General features: G+C 39.9%; 1 protein-coding gene across 2 annotated transcripts in view; it reads right to left on the reverse strand.

Moving 5' to 3' along the window:
- Positions 1–9066: 9066 nt before the first annotated feature.
- The window catches only part of LOC127574236 (solute carrier organic anion transporter family member 5A1), a 125081-nt gene continuing 110132 nt past the window's right edge, over positions 9067–24015 (reverse strand). For both annotated transcript variants that reach the window (XM_052023060.1, XM_052023059.1), the window contains 4 exons: positions 21629–21788; positions 18009–18250; positions 15409–15473; positions 9067–9929 (listed from right to left, as the gene is read on the reverse strand). In XM_052023060.1, the coding sequence (XP_051879020.1) occupies positions 9550–9929; positions 15409–15473; positions 18009–18250; positions 21629–21788 (847 nt within the window). In that variant the 3' untranslated portion in view covers positions 9067–9549. The remainder of the gene's footprint in view (positions 9930–15408; positions 15474–18008; positions 18251–21628; positions 21789–24015) is intronic.

Here is a 24015-nt window from a genome sequence, read left to right on the forward strand (position 1 = left end):
CTTCAGTGCACCAGGCACACAGAGCTCCTGGAAGGAAAATTGTAGGAATCATGGTAAGCCCCAAGTTTCAGTTAATAAAGGTCCTCTCTCAGAAATTCAATCATAAAAAAGTGCACAGAAGGCCAGTTGGCAATTACAGAAAGAATGGGATATAACCTTGATACAGGATCACCATCTTCTAACTGGTAAATATAAACACCCAAAATGCTTTAGTCTGTCTGTCTTCTACAGATGCTGATGACCAGTGTACATATTTTCCCAGTATTTACTGATTTAATCCGACACAATTTTTCAGTTTTTTTCACGTTTTGCTGTTTCAAGCATCAGTGAATTACTTCTGCAGAAAGATTATGGATCTGGCTTGTTCTGATTTTACAGATGTAAAACAGGCACAATGAGACCTAATTTTCGAGACAGATGCCTCTTGCCCCAAAATTGCCCCTGGAGCCTCAGCAAAAAAAGTAGTAATTGAGATTCTGGTTAAGCAATAAATTAGCAAATAACAGATACAAGAAAAGCCAGCTGTACCCAAAGTGGATAGATGACCTGTCTTTGCTGATGGAAGTAAGGTTGAAAATTGCACAGATATTGGACATGATCTTCCAAACCTCTTTAGATATGGGGCCGGTGCTTGGGGATTGGAGGATTGCAAACATTAAACAAAAATTTTTTAAAAACTTCAGATGGCAAAAATCTGAAATAAAAACAGGAAATACTGGAAACACTCAACAGGTCAGGCAGCATCAGTAGAAAGAAAAACCTGTTTCAGGTTCTTAAGACTCCCTGACCTGATAAGTTAACTGTTTCTCTTTCCACAGATGCAGCCTGACCTGCTGATTGTTTCCAGCATTTTCTGTCTTTATTGAAAATTATTGTTCAAAAATAGTGTACGGATAAACCAGCAACCAGAGTTTGGATAATGTGAAAAGTTTAGGAATGATATTCAGAGACAGAATTAGCAATCAATCAGACAAGTGTGGATTGATTCAGGAAAGCCAGTAACTAACTTGATAAAAGCACTTCTGTTTTGATGAGAATTGATGAGGAATCTGCCAATCCTGGCACCAACCTGACTCCCCTCCACCTCGGCTTCAATCTTTCTTGCAGAACCCCAGCACCCCTTCTACCATTCCTGCCTGCATGATGCCTACAAGATCTGCAAAACAAGGTTCTCAAACTGCCTGCCCCTGCCGTGTGCCACTGCTATGGTCCTGTCTCAAGATAGTATGCTAGTATGAGATTGGTGGGTCAGTCTTGGAGCTTGTGCAATGAAAAACCTAACCAGAGTTCGAATACTAAGTGAAGGTTCAAGTGCAGTTGCATACATTGGGAAACTGGAGAACAGTGCCGGTTGAATGCCCTTTACCTCCCGACAGATGAAGCTGCCTGTCAGTAACAGCCATTCAGATAAATTAGTTCTCACGTTTTGTCATCTTTAATGGTGGAGTACACTTGGATCTTGAGGATAAGTATCATTATTTACATTGTCTCCACAAGATCCTCCAAGATCATTGGCAGGAGAACCAAGCCAATGTCAGTGTCCTTTCCAGGTCCTACATGATAGAAAGTATCAACTTTGCATGGTTAGAGGACTGTGTCATCAGTACTGAACTCCTTAACAATGTAAAACTGACAGCAGCCTCTAATATCTACATGTGCAGAGTCAATGCAGAAATCTGGAAGTACTGTGCCTTGTTCCTCTACATGGTACAGTCTTTGAATTTGAAGTCAACAGACAATAAATGATTTGATGTGAACTTAATATCTTTTTTACACACATATCTCACTATAAATCCCAATGAAAATATTACCCTGTAGTTATACATGAGGTCCTAACAGTGCACAAAGTCACAATCTTTGCTAAATATTCTCTCAAGTCCTGAAATAAAAATTTGCAACTTTGGAATGCAATCCATTAAAATCAGTTAAAAATCAATAATTTCTAAAAATAATTGTTTTAGTTTGTTAATATTTCAGCCTCTACCTTAATCCCATGCATATGCACTGATATTTATTTCATTTTCTAGAAAATTATGTAAAAGTTAAAAGTGATGTAAAAGACATTTTTCTTCCTGCTTTGCTGTGAGAATTGTTCAGTCTGATTGCCTGGTCAGACTATTTGTTGCCATCACTTGCTAAGCATCACTGATCGAAATGGATGGTGTTAAATTCAGTCACATAAAGACACTTCACTAGAGCCCTGTGAGCTCTTTTCCCAAGGCAAAGCTCCTCATTTTGCCAGGCTAATCAATTCTAGTGATGTTAGTTGAAGGTTAAATATTGACCAGGGCACCATGGAAAACTCTACCGCTTTTCTTTGAAATCATTCCATGAGCTCCCAGAAGTTGGAAACTAGAAGAACAGGCCTGTCACATAAATGTAACATCAAAGTACATGGTATGTTAATCATGCATAAAACATGTCATAAAATCCTCCCAAATTTTCAATTGTTTATTTCCATTCGATCCAATTCAACATGGAACAATATTATGCCATCTGCATGAACTTTTATTATTGACGACGTATCAAGCATTTATTGTAAACCGGTTGTTAACAAACATAATGATTACTGATATTCCTAATAAAAGGAAGCAATTAAAGGTTTTACAATACTGTCATTGTTACTACATTTGAAATAAATATAAATGACCAATTATTTAGAAAACTCAAATATTGACTACAGTATATTCCAAAATTAAAAGGACTTAAGATGACGAGTCACTTCTTGTTTCTTTGCTTATCACAAGCACACTGCATATACATCCAGTACAATTGATGAAATAGCTTATAAACACTGTTTTGAAAAGTACAAGTCAACTCCTGTCCCCAGTGAAAGTTCCCACCTACGGAAGGAGGAGACTGCTCCTGCTGGTAGAGGTATCAGATTGGATAAAAATGCCCATTCCAAAAATTATACAAGAATTTAATTTACCTGCATTCAATGCATCTTTTTTTTAAATTCATGTAATAGCTGAGGCTTGAAGTATGTGCTTGAGTAGCTGATTTTAGCCAGCAGTAAAGATACTACAGTGTTTGGGCTGAGGAAGGTGAATAACCCACCAGATTCCAGGTGGTTGTTGCTATTCAGAGATCCCTGGTGGAAGTGTTAAATATGTCAGGATGGGTTGGGCTCAGTCATGAAGCCCCTGCTGGTTGAGCAACCTGCTGTCCCCTGTCAACACTCATTCATCCAAGGAGGTACCTGAGAGGAGTAAGCACTCATCAAATCTCAGCAAGGAGTCATTGCCTTCTGGATAGAAGGATAAGCATAAGGTTATCATCAGAGAAAAACTGGCAAGAACAAATATGTGACCAGAAAAACAATTACGGTAGAATTACTGGCGGAGTTAATCCTATGTATACAATGCAGTCCATGGCCATTGGCCAAGGATTCTTTCTGTAAATTATTATAACTCATCTTTCTTCTCGCATTGTTTCCTATAAATCACAACCACAAATATATCCCAACTGAATGTCAAAGAGCCATGTAAAGAACAGGATAATTTTATTACTAGTCAGCTGAAGGAATAGTTAGTTGCCTTCGGCTGCCCTTTTTCCACAGTCCCAACTGCTCAATCTTTCAGTTCAAACCTGACACCAAAAGTAGGATTGCACCAAATTCAGTGTTTTATCAAAATGTAACCCATCACTCAGTAAATATGAATAAATACATGCCAGTAACCCAATGAAAATTTCAAGTCAGTCATTTACCTCCACACACAGTAAAAATACAACAGCATTAGGATTTGCAATTAAGTGTAGTTATGCCATTGTGTTTTGTTTGTTTTTGAAATACAGTATTTGTACAAATTGAATATAACAAGTAGGATATGATATCTCATGAGAGTAAAATGTAAGATATATGTCCATAAGTATATTGCCCTGAGCATCAGGCTAGACAGATATATACACACACACACACACACACACACACACACACACACTCTTTCTCTCTCTCTCGAACCCAGCTTTGTAGAGACAAGAGCGGAGAGAAAGGAAAATGAAAATAAAAGAATCATAGTAATATGAGATTAGAGTATAAAAGCTGCAGTACTACAGCAACATGGCAGAAAGCTGTCCTCAATCTTTTGACCTAAATGCATTGAGCAGTTTATTCTGAAATTTGGCTCTATTGTTCATTTCAATAGAAGCAAATTCTGAAAACAGCACAATGCACTGTTGCTACTCTATTGCATGTTTGGTACAAACAACTGAGGAAAAATTTCTATGTCAGGACATCTTTGCAATCAGTGTAGAATTTTCAGCTAAATTGTCTGCTACAGGCCACCCTGAATTAGATCTAATTTCTACAGTACCTACCTGTGAGATCTAAACTGCACAGATATGAAAGGTATCTCCAGCTTTTAGAATTCTGCCAATGTAAGAGTACAATTTAAATACCATTCTATAAAGTACGTTAAAGAATTTGAGCAAGTTTGTGAGATAAAGTAGAATCTGTGTAAAGCTGCCTAAGACCTGTCCAGACAACTGTCATGACAGAACACAGGCTTAAAATGAGCATACACCTGAAAGAGTAGTAAGCAGGAAATATTGAGCATCAAAATTCAAGTATTTTGAGTTTTTCCTGCTTCAATTTGTTCTTATAACAAAAAAACATTTGCAATTGTAAAAAAGAACTTTGGAAATAATATCACATGTTCCAATCCAATTGTTTTTTTTCAGCTATTAAGTGCAATATGAGTTCTTATCAAATTCTATTCTGTTTGCCCTGCATTCAAGTTAAAAATCAAGTCACTGTTGATAACTAACAAAACACAGCAAACAAAGTACTTAAATATGTTTACCAATAGGCAGTACTTCAGTGAAGTAGCTGGAAAGCAGAACAAACATGTACCAGTTCTTGCAAATTTTTGGCATTAATTTTCATTCTTATTTGTGAAAACCAATACATTTCACTTCAGCATTTGCTTTTAATAGAGTTGAAAGACACATTGCTGTGTGCACTTTTGATAGGTGCCTTGAATATGTAATGATCTCAATATAACTGAATAAAACCACTGCTTACCCTGGTCTCAATCTAGAAGTTGCCTTGGCAAAAGTAGCTGATGAATGCTTACTATGCCCCTGTAGCATTCTTTACTTAGAGAAGCTAAAAAAAATTAAGATCAATACCTTAACATCTGTGTTCAGCTACAGAACAAATAGATCTAAGTTACTCATATTAAGTATTCATCTGCTAAAATAACAAATGTCCATTTCTAGCACTAGGTATTACACATTTATCATCCTTTCATGTAAAATTAAAATATATATAAGGAACTGAAATTATGATCCCACATATTTATATTTGAGGAAACAGACTTCATGATAAAATTTCTGGCACACCTTTTCTTCTTTTTCACAAATATTTTATGATGGTACAACATGAATTATATGACAATGTCATACTATGGTGCGGCACAGTGGCAGATCTAGTACAGACGCTCCCTTGCAGCACCAGAGAACTGGTTTCAAACCTGACCTCCAATGCTATCTGCACGAAGTTTCCACATTTTCTCCTGTGGCTGTGTGGGTTTCCAGCCACATCCCAAAGACGTGCAGGTCAGAAGGTTAATTAGCCACCGTAAACTGTGAGTGAGTGGTAGAACCTGGGGGGTGTTGATGAGAATAACAGGTTTGTTGGTTAGGACACTGTGGAGTTAGAGAAACACCAACCCTACAGGATTGCCTTTGGGAAGCCATACACAAATGCTATATGGTGGATGATGTCACATTTTTTGACTTTATAGTTAGTGCCAGGGATAAATGGTCCCCTGAAAATTACTCCCTATTGAGCTTTCTGGGGATTTCTAGTTGTAGGGTTGGTGTACATGGGAGGTTGATGTTCAGTGCTGATTCGGTGAGTGGAAAGGCTTGTTTCTGTGCTGTTTTATTCTAAAAATTGAAGGTGAGAAAAATATTGACAAACATTATATCAAATCACAGAATGTAATTTAGTTTAGCTGAGCAAACACCTCATGTGTTCATAATCAGTAATAGAAACATTCTGGTACATTTATTACAAATGGAATCTCGAGACCAATCAGTCTTTATTCAGTTCACATGGGGGAAGGCATTAAAACTCAATGCACAAAAAGCAAAAAAAAACTGCAGTTGCTGGAAACCTTAAATTAAATAAACAGAAAATTCTGGAAATGCTCAGCATTTGTGGAGAGAGCATTTGAGGTAGCATCTGTGGAGAGACCATTCATCAGAACTAAGTCTCTCTCAACAGATACTGCTGGACCTGCTAAGTATTTCCAGCACCTCTTTCATAGGTGCAGAATGGACCCATCAAGAATCAATATTTGAACTGTTATTGGGCTGAGTCCATTTCAGGCCTCCTAAAGCACTTTGCGATCCATGGCATATAAATGAAGGGAATTCACTTGGAGGGGCAAAGCAGGGTAGGAGATAGTGTACAACCTTTAGAGATTGTTGAGTTTGAGATTATCAAGTTTGGAAAACAGAATTCAGATAAACTTTCCCCTTGAGCCAGGCAGGGCAACAAGGTGGGCACTTCTTCACCTCTGCAGTGTCCTAACCAGCAAAACCATTACTCCTCAATCAGCCATCATCATCCGAGCCCCCTCCTGAGATGAACACTTGGGCTACTGACACTGAGAAGGGTGACCAAAATCTACCTTTAAAAGATGGTTGCAAACCCCTTTGGTGATGAGGCTGATGATGACAGGTCAGCCAGCCAAAGTTAACGAGGTCCCACTGTGCTTCATTTTACAGAACGCATGATGTGCATGTGCCTAATTTAGGCTCGACAAATGGCTGTGGCCCTGAACGTCCCCAGCTGTACTCTATCAGTACTGCTGGCACTGCAGCCATAGTGGGTCCCTATCTCCACACAGATGTCTGGTTAATGAGAGGCACTGTATTTTCATGAAGTCAGTGAGTGCTATGTTTGAATATACCAGCAAGGTAGCTCCACAGCAATCACTTGGCTATCCTGTAGTCAGCCACTACTGGGGTGGTCCCAGGCTGGAGGCCTCATGCACTGCTTCAGAGTATTCCGCATAAACAGATTGATTCAACCTTCAGAGATGCAGACACCATCTCGATCCTGGGCCCCTATTTCCAGCCTCCTGGAGGCAGACTCCACCGTAGAAGCTTCAGAAGAGGATTTTTAATTCCCAAGAATGAGTGGAAAGGGGGGGAAAGGGTATGGTAAAAAAATTTTAAATGTGAAGACCCCTCCTACTCACGTCCAGTTATAATGGAGGAGAATCTGATGTTGGTCCACTAATCCACTCTCAATTATCAAAACCCTTGACAAAAATTCTGTCCCTATTTTAACTATATTTTCTTATTTTAACGTGATGGTGGATGTTCTGGTATGTAAAAACCTTTGAGAAGAGACTTGTTAATTGAATCTTTACTGTATGAGTTGCAGGAACAAGAAACAACTGATTCATCTGATCCGCCCATATATCCAGATCATACCATTTCCATCTCAGTCACTCTAAACCTTCCACAAGTTCTGTGTCTCACAGACAAAGTCTGATTCACCCTGAACCTCCCTCTAAGTGTTTGGATATTCTACAAATGCAGCCTCTCCTGTCCCAGCTATGAACATTTATTATTTACTGCTCATTCAAGTTGCGTGCTATATGGCTGGATAAAACTGAAACCTGGCATCAGGCAACAGAGGGGTCTCATCTGCACATCTTTAATGACCAATCATTCTGACATCTGGCACTACCCCCCCTACAGATGTAAGACGTGAAAGATGTTGAGGTCATCTCTGGTTCTCTCCCTCTCCCTGCTGCGCTACATTGTCTTCTGTAAATTGGGAAGGAGGAGCCATAAATGTGAGAGTGTTGAGTGCATGAATTGAAGAACATTTGTTGCGGGTGAATAAGAAGGTGGGGCTCAGTGTCAGCAGTGGCTGCACTGATGGGATGTGAGGAAATGCAGACAAACAGTGATGAGCATACCTACAAGGTAATTGTGTGGGGTGGGGTGGGGGCCAACTGAATCATGCCTGCTCAATCTAATTGATGGAAAAAAAACAGAAATAAAAGGTTAATACAGTAGCTTGGTTACAAAACAACTAATAAACACGTTGCAGAAACGGTTGGATTTCCTGGGTCCTACTGTATCCTTCAGCTTCCATAGTTTTGGAACATTAAAATTCAGTGCACAGTATCAATACATCAGATTACATTTATGAATAAAGTTGGGTTGACTAGCAATGGCTTAACTTGGTATAGTCATTTCCATTTACTTTTACTGTTACCATCCTTTACTTTGTCCCATGCTAAATAACAGGCTGATATCCTATAGGCCACACAGTATCCACTGATACAAAACACAGAAAGATGCTCAAGATACACAGCAGATCTGTCAGATCTGAAAGAGAGAAGTTAGCATTTCAGAATTTGTAAAACTGCAGCTAAAAATTGATCTGTCTTTCCTCTTTACAGATATGGTAAATATGCTGTTTTCAATGAACTTCGTTTTTATTTCTTACGAAGCATCCACATGTCCTTTTCACAACCATTTCCAGCAGGAGGTGACAGCAATACCAAGTGTTGTCACACTAACAGTTAGTGTTGGAGATTAAGAGTTTGACCCTGTTCTGAGCATAAGTGGTGCCTCTCTGAACTAGGTCATTATTGCCACCTCCTGGTAAGCACTAGAACTTCTGGAATTTAAGTCTCCGGGTCAACCTGTCTGTGGCAAAGGCACAAGTTCCAGGCACATCAACATTACAGATAACAGGAACAGAAAACTGCTGGAAGTGTGCAACCTGTCAGTCAAACTCCAATTCATTTTTCCAACTTTTGCAATATTTTTAACTTACTTTTACAAAGTGCTGGAATTTACTGTCTTGCAATATGTTTCACAAGATTTTTATATAATTATGTTAAAAGATGGCCATTTACACACAATGTATTAGGCTCAGTTCAGAGATATGGGGATAGATTTTAAGCTTGCTGTCTGATTGCTCCTTACGGAAGTAACCATAAAGCTCACAGTCTTGCAGGTCCTATAATAGGGAACAGACCTCATTTTAATGTCAAACCTACCAAGGTAAAAATTTACCCACTTTGTATCTTGGAACATGTAGAAGTTTCTAATGATCCGCAACAGATCAAAATAGAACTTATTTTTTAAAAATGTTATGGAAGTTTGTTCATCTGTTTCTTATTCTTTCAAAAATTGAAAGTTTAAATTGACTCTTGAATGCAAATCGTCACTCCATAAGATTAAAAATGACACAAGTTATCTGAGAATTCTAATCACATTGAGGTATCCAGCCCTCCAGTGTGCCATAATTGATACGATTATCTGTTTTCTTTAGTCAGTGGACATCATTTTTTAAATTAAAAAGGCACAGGTTTTGTTGTTTACCTGGAGAAACTTTCCAAATGGTGCTTTTGTCAAAGAACTAAACTTCAGAACAACCATCAGTAATTTTTTGACAACTAATTCCCTAAGACAACATATATATGAATTCACCTGTGTCAACCATCATATCGTTCAGTGTTCTTAGCTGTGTATATTACTGTTTCCTGGGATATCAGGTAATGTCTATGCTACATGTTGAACTGTTCCAGACTGTGGTAGGTATTCATTGTGTTCAGCTCTTATTTGAAAGGTAGGACATGATCGAGTCTGTGCATAGTTGTGGTGGGTCCCTGGGTTACTGAGCAGTTCACTGACAGTGCTTATGGGTGAGGCTCTCCGTCGCCACCTTTGCAAATGGTTTTCTTTCTGCTTGATTGAATGCCAGGCAAAAAAGATAAAAACAAAGCCGGCAAACTTGAGGCCAGCTGCCAGTCCAAAGTAGACAAATCTGAAGGAAGTCACATCGTATTCCCAGCAGGAGCCGACAATGCCACATTCCTGTTGCCAAAGCATGCAAGTTGTGTCAATCACAGCTCCGAAGTAAATTGGAGTTGGAATGTAAGCTGGAAGCAACAAAATGGTTACAGTCAAATTAAGAAACTCCAGTAGAGTATAAAATATACTTATTAAGAAAACATTTGTTTAATGCAAATATCAAACTGGCAATAAAACAAAAAAGCTATTAAAAGCGGCATAAAGATGCTTGCAATCTATCCTGAGATGTTTTGATGGCTCTAGATAAGCAACAGTTATGCAATGGAAGCATAACAGGTTGACTAAACCACTTGCATACCAGAATAATTAAAATGTTAATTTGAAGGACAGGCTTTCAATGCAATCTATATGCATCTTTCATAAACTGGAAGGGCTGAATCCTGTTGTTCAGTAACTGCATGCTGACACCACTAACCAATGTTTCAAGACAATTGATATCCAATTTTATGGAATACAGTGTAATTTTTCACTGTGATACAGCAAATGATGTAATTATAAGTTAATCATGATAATAATTTCAGAGGGGGATGTCAGATCAGAACAGATTTCATGTGTACATTTTGTCAGCTTTAAAACTTCTGAATAAGCATGCCAAAAACATGCTTCAAAACATGACTGGTATATGCATATACATAACCTGGACACTGAAAGATTCAAAACCTCACTTTTCACGTGTGCAGTTTTAATCTTTGGTTGAGCAATCAAGTGCAAATTTAACTTTGAAGAGCTGGAAGACACATCCAACTTTTGCTGTAACAGTAATGGAATGTCATTAAAACCTTATAAATAGCTGTGGCGTCAGCAAAACAACTGCTGTCTGCCGAGCTCAGAGTAATTCTTCCACTATAATTACATTAATTTGTACCTCTATGAAAACATCTCAATATACTCCACTCAGAGAATTGCTTTTGATGTGCTTGTGCTTGTGCCTGTAAAGTCAGTGAATAGCACAAGTCATCTTTTGGTAGTATTTGGTTAAGGGAGGAATGTTAGTCACATTTTGCACTTTATTCCTCTCCAAGCACTGTTGTGGGATCTTTAATCCTCTTTTTGGTTTATGTTTCCTCTAGTGCTGAAAACTCACACACTGCAATGGAAGGTCGGGCTCCAACGGACCTCCATGGGAGCTGGAACCATATTTTTCTGATCAAAAAAGACTGTTCTCAGATGATAAACACTAACATTTATTTACGGCCAATAAAATACATCACAGATATTTAAACTTAACATTAAATGCAGAGCTCAATTCATATACCTATTAACCAACATTTTTCAGCATTAAATTTGCAGATTTTTATCATGGGAAAAATTATTAAAATCTGGGTCACAAAATCCACCAATATTTTTTAAAATATTAAACATTTAAAATCATTTAAATAATTTATCTTGTCAATTACTACCTCACCAGTCTACTCTCAATTATCAACAAAGTCGTCGACAGTGTTATCACTTGGAATTTACCAAAAACCTCGTCACAACTGCTTAGATTGTGCTCTACCAGGACAACTCTATATGGGACCTCTTTCAGTTTTGATCCAAAAGAGCTAAACTCCAGATGTGAGGAGAGAGTCACTTCCCTTGACATCAAAGCAGCATTTGATCAAATTTATCTTCAAGGAACCCCATTAAAATTGAAGTTAACACAGATCAAGGGAAAAACTCTTATATGGATAGTGTGTCACCTAGCAATTGGGAAGATAGCTGTAGTTGTTTTAGGCCAATCAGGTCAACAGTAGGACACTGTTGTGGGAACTGTGCAGGGCAATGAACTAGGCCCAACCATCCTTATTATTAACTCAAAGGAAATCACAGGATAAGGGGAAGGGGCAAGAAAGTGAAGTTGAGGCACATGATCAACCATGATCATGTCAAATGGTGAAGCAAGCTTGACCTACTCCCACTCCTACTTCTTATGCTCTCATGCTTCCTCCATTGTAAGGTGAGAGATTCCACATACAGAAAGACCTGTAATATGTGGCGAGTAATAATCATGCCACACAACTGTCAGATAATAAATAGGGACCTCATCTGCCATTACATATAAACATACAAACTGGAAGCAGAGTAGGCCGCTTGGGTCCTCAAACCTGCTTCAACACTTAATAAGATCATAGTTGTTCTAATTATAACCTCAACTTTGCTTTTCAGTCTACTGTCATAACCTTTCAGCCCATCATGAATTTATCAACTTCTGCCTTACCAATATTCAAATATGTGAATTCCACCACCCATTGAAGAAGTGCTCTAAAGATTCACGATCTTCAGAGAGTAAAAAAATTGCATCATCTTTGTCTTAAACAAGAGAGCTCTTATTTTTAAACAGGGACACTAAGTTGTAGATTATCTTGCAAAAGGAAGCATCCTCTCCACATCCACCCTGTCAGTACCTCTCAAGATCTTATATCAAGTTCCCTCTCCCTCTTCTAAACACTCGTGGATAGATACCTAGCCTGTCCAAACGTTCCTCAATAGACAATGCACTTATTCCAGGCATTAGTCATGTAAACTTGGTCTGAACTGCTTCCAGTGCATTAAAATCCTTTCTTAAATAAGGAACCTATACTGTATATAATTACCAATCCCCTGTATAACCAAAGTATAACCTCCATACATTGGCTTTCAATTCCACTAGCAATAAGTGATAACATTCTGTTAGCTTTCCTGATTATATACTGTATCTACACACTAATCTTCTGGGAATCATTCATTAGGTCACGCTGATCCTCCGCGCCTCAGATCTCTTCAATCTCTCACCATTTAGGTAATATCCTTTTTTATATTTTTCTGCCAAAATGAACAATTTCACACTTTCCAACATTATACTCCATTTGCTGTTCTTTACTCATTCACTTAACCTATCCATATCCCTTTGTAGTCTCCTTATATCCCTGCTTATGTTCCTACTTCTCTTTGCATCATCAGCAAATTTAGCAACCATACCTTAGGAACCAATCCAAGTCATTGATATAAATTGTAAAACGTTGAGCTCCTAGAACTGATTCCAATAGCACATTACTCATTACATCTTGCCAACCAGAAAAAGACTCAACAAATCCCCCACCATGAAGATGCTGAGGATCATCACTGTCCAGAAACTGAACCAGTTACATAATTACTTTGGCTACAAGTCAGATGTTAAGTACTTTGATGCAAGTGATTCTTTCCCATAATTCCCCAAACTACACACTTTGTTGAACAGTCAAAAATGAACCAGGAGCAAATCATGCTGAGATGACCAAGGAGATGTCAATTAAAGGGTCTCCAATCTAACAATGATGCCTTGCACACACCTCGATTTTCAATGCTAGGGATATTTGAAATCTCCACACTGATAGGTCCAAACTGACTGTAACCCTTTTATATTATGCACATATTGTGAGCTATATGCTGCAATACCTGTCCGATTAATCATCCAGTACCCTGCAGTGATGTGGGGCCAAATGCAGCACAGGATTCCTTCGGGGCAGACAATTGTGTGGGAGGTATGCAGGACAGCAGGTTGCCATCCTCTCCTCTCCCTCATGTTTCCCCTGACATCCAGACTTCTATCCAGCTGTACTGTGATTTTGATGGAGAGAGTCCCTTTAGAGTCTGACGTCCTTCCCAGTGATCAACATAGCAAAGACAGAACAGTTTTTGTGGCACCCCCATTGGAAACCACATGGGCTTCACTTTAGCACTTTAGTCCGGGTGTAAGCCATCTTGTAGATGTGCTTTGAAGGAGTTTGAATGGGCATTAGTGTCATATGCAGCATGTGTTCTGTATACTGAGGAAGGATGGATTCATCCCTCCACCACTGATGCACCACTGCTGCAGGGTGTACCATCTACAAGATAAAATTTAGTAACTCCAAGGGTCTTCAACACATACGCCCAAATTCACAACTTCCATCATCTTGAAGGACAAGAGCAACAAAACAGGAAGCATCAACATCAATTTGCCCTCAAGGCATGCATCATCTTCAACTGGACACACATTCATTTATTCTGGTTTGGTCAATATCCTGAAGAACCCCACCCAACATTATTAAGGGTGTGTCTTCACTACACTGACTGCAGTAACTCAACAAAGTACCACCTTTTCAAGAGCAACTAGGGATGAGCAATGATGGCTAGTCTTGCCAGTGGCACTGACTTCCCACGAACAAATGGAAAGAAAATCAGTAATTGTGATGCAATGTCATTTGGTTGTCAGATGATGGCACCATGGTAATGCTCAAACTCGGGTATGATTTGTATCAGGCAGTTTCTACTCAGCTGCAGTTCAAATCTGAGATTGATCCGGCACAAAAGGCTATTCAGCCCATCTGTCCCTGTGCTGGATCGAAAAGCCTGCTTCCTTACTCTTTCTCCATAGCCTTCCATTTTTTTCTCCTTTTCAAATAGTTCAAAAAACTATTTCCATCTTTAAAAATATTGCAGAATCTTCTGCCCCTGCAGTATTAGGCATTGCACATCACATCATCAGAATGTCTGGGATGAAAATGCCTTTCCTCTCATCATCTCTGGCTCTGCTACAATTACTGTAAATCTATATCCTTCTGCCAGTGGGAAGTGTGTTTTCCTTATTTACTCCATCAAAGCCCTTCCATACTTTGAACACCTCTAACATATCTTAACCAATTCTAATGAAAGGTCATTGACCTGAAACGCTGATCCTATTTCTCTCTCCACAGATGCTGCCCAAACTGCTGAATATTTCCAGCCTTTTCAATTTTTATTTTAGCTTTACAGTATCTGCTATTTTTTGCTTTTTCTTCACCCCTTAAACTTCTTTGCTCAAAGGAGAACAACCCCAGTTTCTCTAGCTCCTTCATCTAACCAAATATAATTAAATAAAAATCTGTTAGTAAATTCAGGAACAGGCTTATCAATCAACATAAATTGCCACTTGATCTTCAACATCACCTGGATGGAAGACAGGGTGAGAAGTTGTGCATGGAGGATCATACAGTTTTAACAAAACTATCTGATATTTGACACTGGATGAAAAGGAGTGTGAAAGATGTGCAACGCAGCCAAACTTTCCTCTCCCTGCCCTCCTGATGTGGTTTGTCATCCAGGAAGCAAAGTTACAAAAGTACTAAAGATCCCATAGCAGTGTTCTGAAGAGTCAAAGGGAATGGCGGTTGCTATCCCGGTGTCCTGGCCAATATTCATCCTTCTACCAATATCAGTTTAACAGGATGTGGGATCTGTTGGAAACTACATCAATACAGAGACTACACTTAAAAAGTAATTTATTGGAGCTAACACAATTTGGGCCATCCAGGTTTTGTGAAGGGCACCATAAAAATATTTCATTGCCCAGCTCCTCTACTCTGTTTTCTTCTTCAAAATATTGCCATGGGATTTTTCAGTAAGTCTTCAACTTCTCGATTTCACTCACCCAGAGTTTGAATTAACCACATCTAATTAAACCAAAAAAAATGACCCATTGAGGAATCATTGACCCATGCCTTGCTCTGAAATGATACATATTATAAAATATTTCTACTGGATTTTAAAATATATATAACTACCAGCCCACATAACCTAGTTACTTACCAAGAGTTCGTAAGAGAACAAATTGCATGCCCAGCGCAAAAGGTCTTTCCTGATCTTCTACAGACCTAAAATAGAAAGTTTTTTAATTTAATTTGTTCAATTAAGCCATGAAAATTCATACTGCATAATGTATCCAAGCATTACTTTTCACCTTGGTAACTGTGAATGTGTACCTGGCAGTCATAATGTAGTTGGGAGGGCAGAACAAAATACAGTTGTGCCCAAATAACCAGAATCTTCAACATTACAGGCTCCAACAATTATGAGATTTACTGATTTAAAACAAGGCAGTGGCTAGAGGTCAATAAAAGAGATTAACAACACAGCATTTCTTTAGTGTTCTCAGGGTGAGTGGCCTGGGAAGATCATCCTAGATCTCCTGCATGGTGCAAGAACATATACAACAGTACTTGTTAGGGCACATCAGTTAACAGTCATGCTAACATAGGACGGGGCCGGAGACAGTTCGAACCAGCTGGTTTCCTTCCCTAGAGAAGAAAACAGATCCAGAAATTCCCTTTGTTCCGCCCACTGCTCTTCCCCACCTTCCCTGCTACCTAGATTAATTTGCTTCTTTCTTTCTGAGTTCTGATGAAGGATCTCAGACCTGAAACGCCGACTATTTCTCTTTCAACAGATGCTGCCTGGCCCGCTGAGGTTTTCCAGTGTTTTCTGTTTTTATTTCAGATTTCCATTGTCTGTTTTTTTTTTAATTTTCATTTTGACCTATTAGCTAGATAGTGGGAATAACGCACAAAACAATTCAACATTTTATTCCTGTCCTCAGTATCATCATACATAAAGAAGGTATCTCCATCACATCTGATTTTTATGGTATTCATTGTGGGGCTGTGCTGACAGAGGAATGACTTAAGACAGGGGAAATGGCTATTGATACTGGATGATGGAAATGTCTACAACTATGGGTTTTGCTTCCATAGTTATTTTGCAAACCTCTGATTGCTTATAACTTACATAGTATCATTTGGAGGGGAACCAACAAGGCTGTTAAAGTTCAAAAAATAATTTTAAGGATATAAGTATGTTTTAAAAATAAGTGAACAATGTTTTGTTTGGCTTGAGTTATTATTCAAGAATCATACAGCATGCATTGATATGTCAGCCTTACATACAGACACATGGAAGTGATGGGGAGAGAATGACCAGCTGTCCATCAAGAGTACCCCACACCACGATGGTTGGGACATAAGGACTAAAATGCTTCTTCACTTCTGTCTCTCCCATAACCCCCACCACTTCACTGCACAGGCACAAAGTTTCATTCCCACTTCCAGTGAAGTTACACCAGCAAAGTTACACCAGCAAAGTAGGAGCACCCTTGAGAAGAGTTTCAGACTACATTTAAAAAAAGGACAGTGGCCTGCAAATTACAGAATTCTACCAGCATGAACTGTGCTGTGGGCACAATGATTCTCCATCTTTGAACTCTTTTGTGTTATGCAAAGCTAACCTTTAATTTACAACTGCAGCCACACATTTCATGTTGATTCAGTTATGTGCTAAGAGTAAAAGCCTTACATTGTCTCCTTTTTTCCTTGATAACTTCCTCTTGCTGATGCTTGAAATAATGAACTGCAATCTTGCAGCTTGTGTATCATGTCCTTTGTGCCCGATCCCCATGCCTATCATCAATGCCACAAGCTCCCACGTTAGTTCTTAATGTACGCCTCTTTCTGACCCTTCTTGCACCATCATCCCTGCTGTAGTTGATAGTACAGTAAAATCTTCAAAATGCACAAATGCTATATAGGCTGAAATGGCCAACAAATAGTCACCGTATGGAAATAAGCATTGCTTCGATTCCCATCATGAAATAAGCATCATACTTATAATTTTTAATTTCATTTTATTTACAGCGTGGTAACAGGCCCTTCCGGCCCAACAAGTCCGCGCCGCCCATTTTAACCCCAAATTAACCTACCCATACATCTTTGCAATGTGGGAGGAAACCGGAGCACCCGGAGGAAACCCACGCAGACACGGGAGAACGTACAAACTCCTTACAGACAGCGACGGGAATCGAACCCCAATCATTGGCGCTGTAATAGCGTCGCGCTAACCGCTACGCTACGGTGCCTTTACATTTAATGCTGCACATCAAGGACAGTAGTGGTTCCAATTCTGTCCTGCTATGGAAAGTACCAGGCAAGTATCTGGAACAGGAAATAGCTTCCCCATGCAAGCCTTGGCTAGTTTGTTTTAAATGAATTTCATGGTTAAGAAGGAAATCTGAGAGCTCTGAATAAATCCTTTCACTGGTATGGCTGCAGTAAATGACACAGTTTTAGGGTGTGCTTGCTTTACAATGTTGCATGTGGTAGTAGATTAGTTTGATCTGAACATAAAGACACACAATTTGTCTATATGATTTCAAATGAGGACTGAAATGTTTACGTTAGGTGTTTTCTAAATGGACATAACTTGCTTGATATTATTAATAATAATGAGGGTGGCAGGATCAGGACTGTAAATTGCTCTAAGACATCATGTGACAACAAATGAAAAGCTTCATATATTTTTCTACTACTGCGTGAGCTGGCACACATGGTTGGTTCCCTTTAACAACAGGGAGTTCTTACCTGAGTGTTACTATGATTACTGATGGCTGTGCACAAGCTGTAATTAGTGTGACGATGAAGAGAAATACTAGAAAAGGGATCAGGGTATTGCATGTCCGCTCACACTTGCCAGATACTGCATACCCATTCTCATTCAGATATGTTTTCACAATAACCAATCGGAGCTGATTTCTCTGCCCAACTGTAGGTGGGGTTATCACTTGCCGACTTTGAACACAGGCACAGTCAGTGTAGTTCCTCATCTGTAAAAAAAACATAATTGATCTTCAGGAAGGAGTACTGCCGGAAATTAATTAAAGTTTACTTCAGTCACTGCAAGAATTCTGAGTTAGTTAACACATAAAGCAATAATAATAAAATGGAACTATATTATAATTTATCTCCTACCCTACAAAACACACCCAACTCTAGTAAGACAACTCATGAAGGAAATGACAGCAACTTTTGCCATTTTTGCTGTAAAACAAAGCTCCATTACGAAAGGGAAATCCACTGTTACATTATATTGGTTTATAGCTATTCTCTATTTCCATAACACTTACATATTTGCAGGGACTCTACTTACATCACAACATCAGTTATTATCCTTTTCTTTTCTTCAGTTAGTAATTATTTCCCTTGGACACTGGATCAATGAATGAGTTAAAACCAGTGCCCCACAGATTTCTACTTTGCAAGGTCAACAGATTTAAGAAAACTATCTCTAATGACAGTTTATAATGAGAAAGATTACTCGTACATAAATGAGCTACATAGGTTTGTCATTCAATCATTTAAACCGTCCTCACTAATTAACTACTAGATCCAGGATCTAAAAGTAGTCATCTTCACGGTGTCCAGCAGTGATTTGAAGACATAAGAACAGAAGTAGGTCATTCTATCTGTCCAGCCTGTTCTGCCATTCAGCTGGATCATGGCTGATCTGAATCCTCAATTTTTGACATCAACATTTGTAGATATATCCCAGAGCCTTTTATCCAAGACTTAAATAAATATAGTGACTAGCTGAGGTCCCAGCAAGGATCTTTGAAGGACACCAGTATTCACTTCTCAATTTGAAAAAAACCTTTTTCCTCTTTTCTTCTGCTGCCTAATAAAACTCCTGGTCAACTATTTGCCTTCTTCCATGAGCTTCATCTTTAGCCAACAACCTCTCACATGGAATTCAATGAATGCATTCTGGTAGGCCATAAAGAATACATGCACAGATATTCCCGACCACTACTTCACTTACTTTTTCAAAAAATCAGAATTGTTTGTTGGATAAGTTGACTCTCTAATCAGTTTCAGATTTTGCTAGATGCTCATACGTTCCTTCTTTAATTATAAATTCTAATAATTTACCAGAACCTCTTTAAAACCAACAGGTCTATAATGTTGGTGCATGAGTTATAACTGCTGTAGTCTTTACTTTTTTGTTTTAGGGATTTATCGGCTTACATGTTGTCTACATGGACTTTAGCAAGGCTGACAAGGTCTCTCATGTTAGGCTGGTCTGGGAGGTTGGATCACAGGGGACCCAGGATGTGTAGACAATTGAATACAAAATTGGTTTGGTGGTGGGAGTCATAGGGTAGTAGTGAAGAGTTGTTTTTCAGATTGCAGGCTTGTGACCAGAGGTGTGCCACAGGGATCTGTGCTGGGTCTCTTGTTTGTCATATTTATTAATGATTTAAGATGAGAATGTAGGAGCCATGATTGGTAAGTTAGCGGATGACACCAAAATTAGTGGTAGAGTGGACAGTAAAGAAGGCCATCTAAGATTACAACAGGACCTAGATCAACTGGCAAAGTGGGCAAGGGAACGGCAGATGGAATTTAACTCAGACAAGTGTGAACTAAAGCATTTAAACAGGAGCAGGACATACACAGGGCCCTTGGGAGTGGTGTAGAACAGAGAGACCAAGGGTTACAGGTACATAGTTCCCTGAAAATGGCGACACAGCTAGAAAGAGTGATGAAGAAGGTGTATGGCATGCTTACTATCATTGGTTGGAGCATTAGATACAGGAACTGGAATGTCATATTACAGTTGTACAAGACATTGCTGAGACCGAACCTGGAGTACTGTGTGCAGTTCTGGTCACCATGCTTTAGGAAGGACGTGATTAAGCCAGAGAGAGAGTGCAGAGAAGGTTCACAGAGAGGATATATTCAGGACTGATATGAGAGACTGGATAGGCTAGGGCTGTTTTCCCTGCATCGAAGGAGGCTGAGGAGTGAACCTTTTAGAGGTTTAGACGGGTGATCACCATCTTTTTCCCAGGATTAGAGTGTCTAAAACTAGAGGGGATAGTTTTAAGGTGAGAGGGGAAAGATTTAAAGGGAACCTGAGGGACAAGTTTTTCACAGGGAGGGTAGTGGATATATGAAATAACCTGCCAGAGGAAGTGGTAGAGGTGGGTACAATTACGGCACTTAAAAGACATTTGGACAGGTTTATAGGGATATGCAGGCAGATAGGACTCACTCAGCCAGGTATCTTGGTCAGCATGGATGAGTTGGGGCTGAAGAGGCCATTTCCATGCTGCATACCTCTTTGACTCTATGACATTAACAGTAGATGTTTGGACACATTAAAGGGGTGGGGTACTAGATCAATTAACATTTTATTTTAGGGACATCTAAATTCAGTAGAAGACTAGGCTCCAGGTGTTGTGTGCCAGGACTGAAAGGCACTTCATTCATTGGCTTTGCCTATGAAGAGGGTAGAGAACATCAGGTAGGCCCTGATCTGGGTCATGGTGGGACAGCATGGGTGCAAGGGAGACTCAGCAGTCAGTGGGATGAGTTGGAATCTGCAGGATACTGCAGAGAGGGGAATTGTGCCCCAACCCTTCTGTCAATGCAGCATGGAAATGGACTCTTCAGAACAACTCATCCATGCTGACCAAGGTGCCTACTGGGGATTGGTAGGAAGAGTCAAAGGGGGGAGTCCAGAAGCAGATCAGTGGTCTAGATGGAAGTCATAGGAGGGGGAGTGGTGACAACTGTTCACTGATAAATGGGGATGGGGCAATTAGACAAGGGTTAGGGATTGCTCTGGGATGGATGGGTGAGATACTGATACTTTGCAACTGTAATGTCTTTGAGGTAAAGTGTGCAGTCGGTGTTCTTTGACTTTGGGTAGCAGTGGTTCAGGTTCTGAGTTACCACTGTACGTTTTAAACAATCGCCCAAAATTTTCAGTGACCTCCTCCACAGCCCACCATAACAACTGAGACCAAAAGTGGAAAATATCATGAGGCCACTATTGCCTGTGGATCACTGAAACTTGTTCTTCATTTCTCCAAAATTTGGAACAAGTTTTTGTTTATTTCTATCCTTATTTACAAATAGATCAAGATAATAAGTGGTCTCAAATATTTTTCATTTAATAAGAACGTCATTCAGAACACAGAACGTCATTGTTTCAATAACATTTGACAAAATGTGAATTCTATCAGCTGATGCTAGTTTGCAAAAGAATCTATGTAATGATCAATTTTATCATTGCTTCCGTGAAAGTCTAACGTCAACATTATCCCAGCTGTTTTTCTGAAGTGCATAGGTCTGCCACTCATATGGGAATCTTAGTCATTCATTGCTTTGAGGGAAAAGCTTTCAAACTCAATACTCACCCTTGTGCTTTCATTGACAAGGACTGAGCAGCCAGCCAAACAAGGGCTGAAGTACGTTATCCCATCTGATCCACAGACAGGTTCATAATCATGGATCCTGCACCCACAGTTAACATTGCAGTCACCGGTTAGATTTCTATGTGCCATTGTAAGTGAAGGGCTGAAAAGGAAACAAAAAGAGCAGCTTCTGCCTTAATTCCTCTACCACAGACTCTTGAGCTTGCTCAATCATTATGTTTTTTAAACACAGTTTCAAAAGCAATCAAGAATTATTCTTTTTCAGTACGGCTGGAAAGGTTTAGGCAGACATGACTGACCTCGTGAATCTACTTATATGGTTGCTGGGTGATAGTTCAATACTCAATGAATCGTGGAAGGGTAAGTTTAAGTATAGTCCAATAACTTACATCTTTTTAAGTTTTCCCCATGCTATTAATGTAAAGTTTATTTTTGCTCTCACACCATCAGTGAAAATTTGGTATTTAAAATTATGAACAGATTTGATAGTGAATGAGGAAAGATTACTTCCTCTGGTAGAGTCACTGCTGTTGGATATTAAATTTATAATGACCCTTAACAATAAAGAAAAAGGCTAGGCATGGGTTTCTCAGAGCATCAGACAAAGGAACTGGAGGAACTCAGCAGGTCAGGCAGCATCTAAGGAGGGAAATGAACAGCTGATGTTTCAGATCGAGGCCCTTCATCAGGACTGGAAAGGTAGAGGGGAGATAACCAGTATAAAAAGGTGGGGGGAAAGAGTGGAGCAGGAGCTGGTGGGTGATAGGTAGATCCAGGTGAGGGGGGGTGATGGGCAGGTGAGGGAGGGAGGAGTGTGGGAATGATGGGAAAAGTTGATAGGTGGAAGTGACAAAGGCCTGAAGAAGGTGGAATCTGATAGGAGAGGAGAGTGGACCATGGAACAAAGCGAAGGAGGTGGGCAGGGGAACCAGTGGGAGGAATGTGTGGGTGATGGGCAGATGGCGAGGATGGGGAAGGAGAATGAGATAGGGTGATGGGGGACAGTGGGATCAGGGAAAAAAGGGAAGGGACAGAAGGGAGTGGTTACCGGAAGTTAGAGGAATCAACGTTCATGCTGTCAGATTGGAGACTACCAAGGCGGAATATGACGTGCTGTTCCTCCAGTCTGCATCTAGCCTCAACTTGGCAGTGGAGGAGGTCATGGACAGACATGTCGGTGTAGGAATGGGAAGTGCAATTAAAATGGCTGGGCACCGGGAGATCCTGGCTGGTACAGCGAACGGACGGTTCTGTTCTCAGAGTCTGAAAGCTTTTTGTCTGAGAGTGAGCAGGGAATTTAGATAAATATATAAAGCAGAGGAAAATACATAGCCAAAGGGAAACAACAGTGCTGTGGAATTTATTCTGCTTTAAGCACATAAAAGTGTGTTTGGTGCTTTTGGAAGAGATGTTAGTGAAGTAAGTCACAGTAATGAGAACCTAAAATAAGCTGATGGGCTCCTCCTGACCACATGGCACCAGACCTTTCTGCAAGCCCTTTGCAGATACCTGGTCATGACCAGGGGACCAGGGTCAGTGTCTGGGTCAACCTAAGATAGGCAGCATTGTTTGGTTAAGGTTACGTGGTCTTAAAAAAGTGCAGAGGAATCCAGTCTTTGAAACACATTGCGTGACATCTCCTCCAGTTCAGCAACCATCAGCGGCTCAAGGCTGCATGTTCATTTTTGCCTCACTTAGTCCATTCCAGCTTTAGATTTGGCAAAGGTTGCTAATGGGTTGCAATGCACCTTGAGCCAGACTTTCAAAAATTTGTCACCCTTCTACGCTGTTCACCTTTCATTCTCTAAATTCTTTTCAGTTTCACAGACAGATAATTTCCCACTCCCACCTTTGAGGGCCAATTTTAACATAATCTGAAAGGCAGTGATCTGAAGATGGTATTAGGTCCTTTGCGGCCATGCACAACAGGCAGCTGCTCCGCCTATCACTGCTGTTGTACATGGAAGCCATGTTTAATTTTCCATTTGGGGTCAAATGACTCAGAATCCCAACTACAATTTTGAAGTATAAAAGGCGGAGCTTGCCTAATCCCCACTAATAAGTGCCACATGTAAGAGCAGCTCAGATAGAGTCACAGAGCAATACAGCATGAATACAGGGCCTTCAGCCAAACGAGTCCATGCCAGCTACAGTGCCCACCCAGCTAGTCCCAATTCCCTGCATTTGGCCCATATCCCTCCAGGCACCTTCCTTCCATGTACCTTTCTAAGTGCTTCTTATACTATTGTACCTGCCTCAACCACTTCCTCTGGGAGCTCAATCCATATACCCACCACCCTCTGTGTGAAAAAGTTGCCCTACAGGTTCCTTTTGAATCTTTCCCCTCCCACCCAAAACCTATGCCTCCT

The sequence above is a fragment of the Pristis pectinata genome, chromosome 9 (assembly GCF_009764475.1).
Source record: "Pristis pectinata isolate sPriPec2 chromosome 9, sPriPec2.1.pri, whole genome shotgun sequence".
NCBI lineage: Eukaryota > Metazoa > Chordata > Chondrichthyes > Rhinopristiformes > Pristidae > Pristis > Pristis pectinata.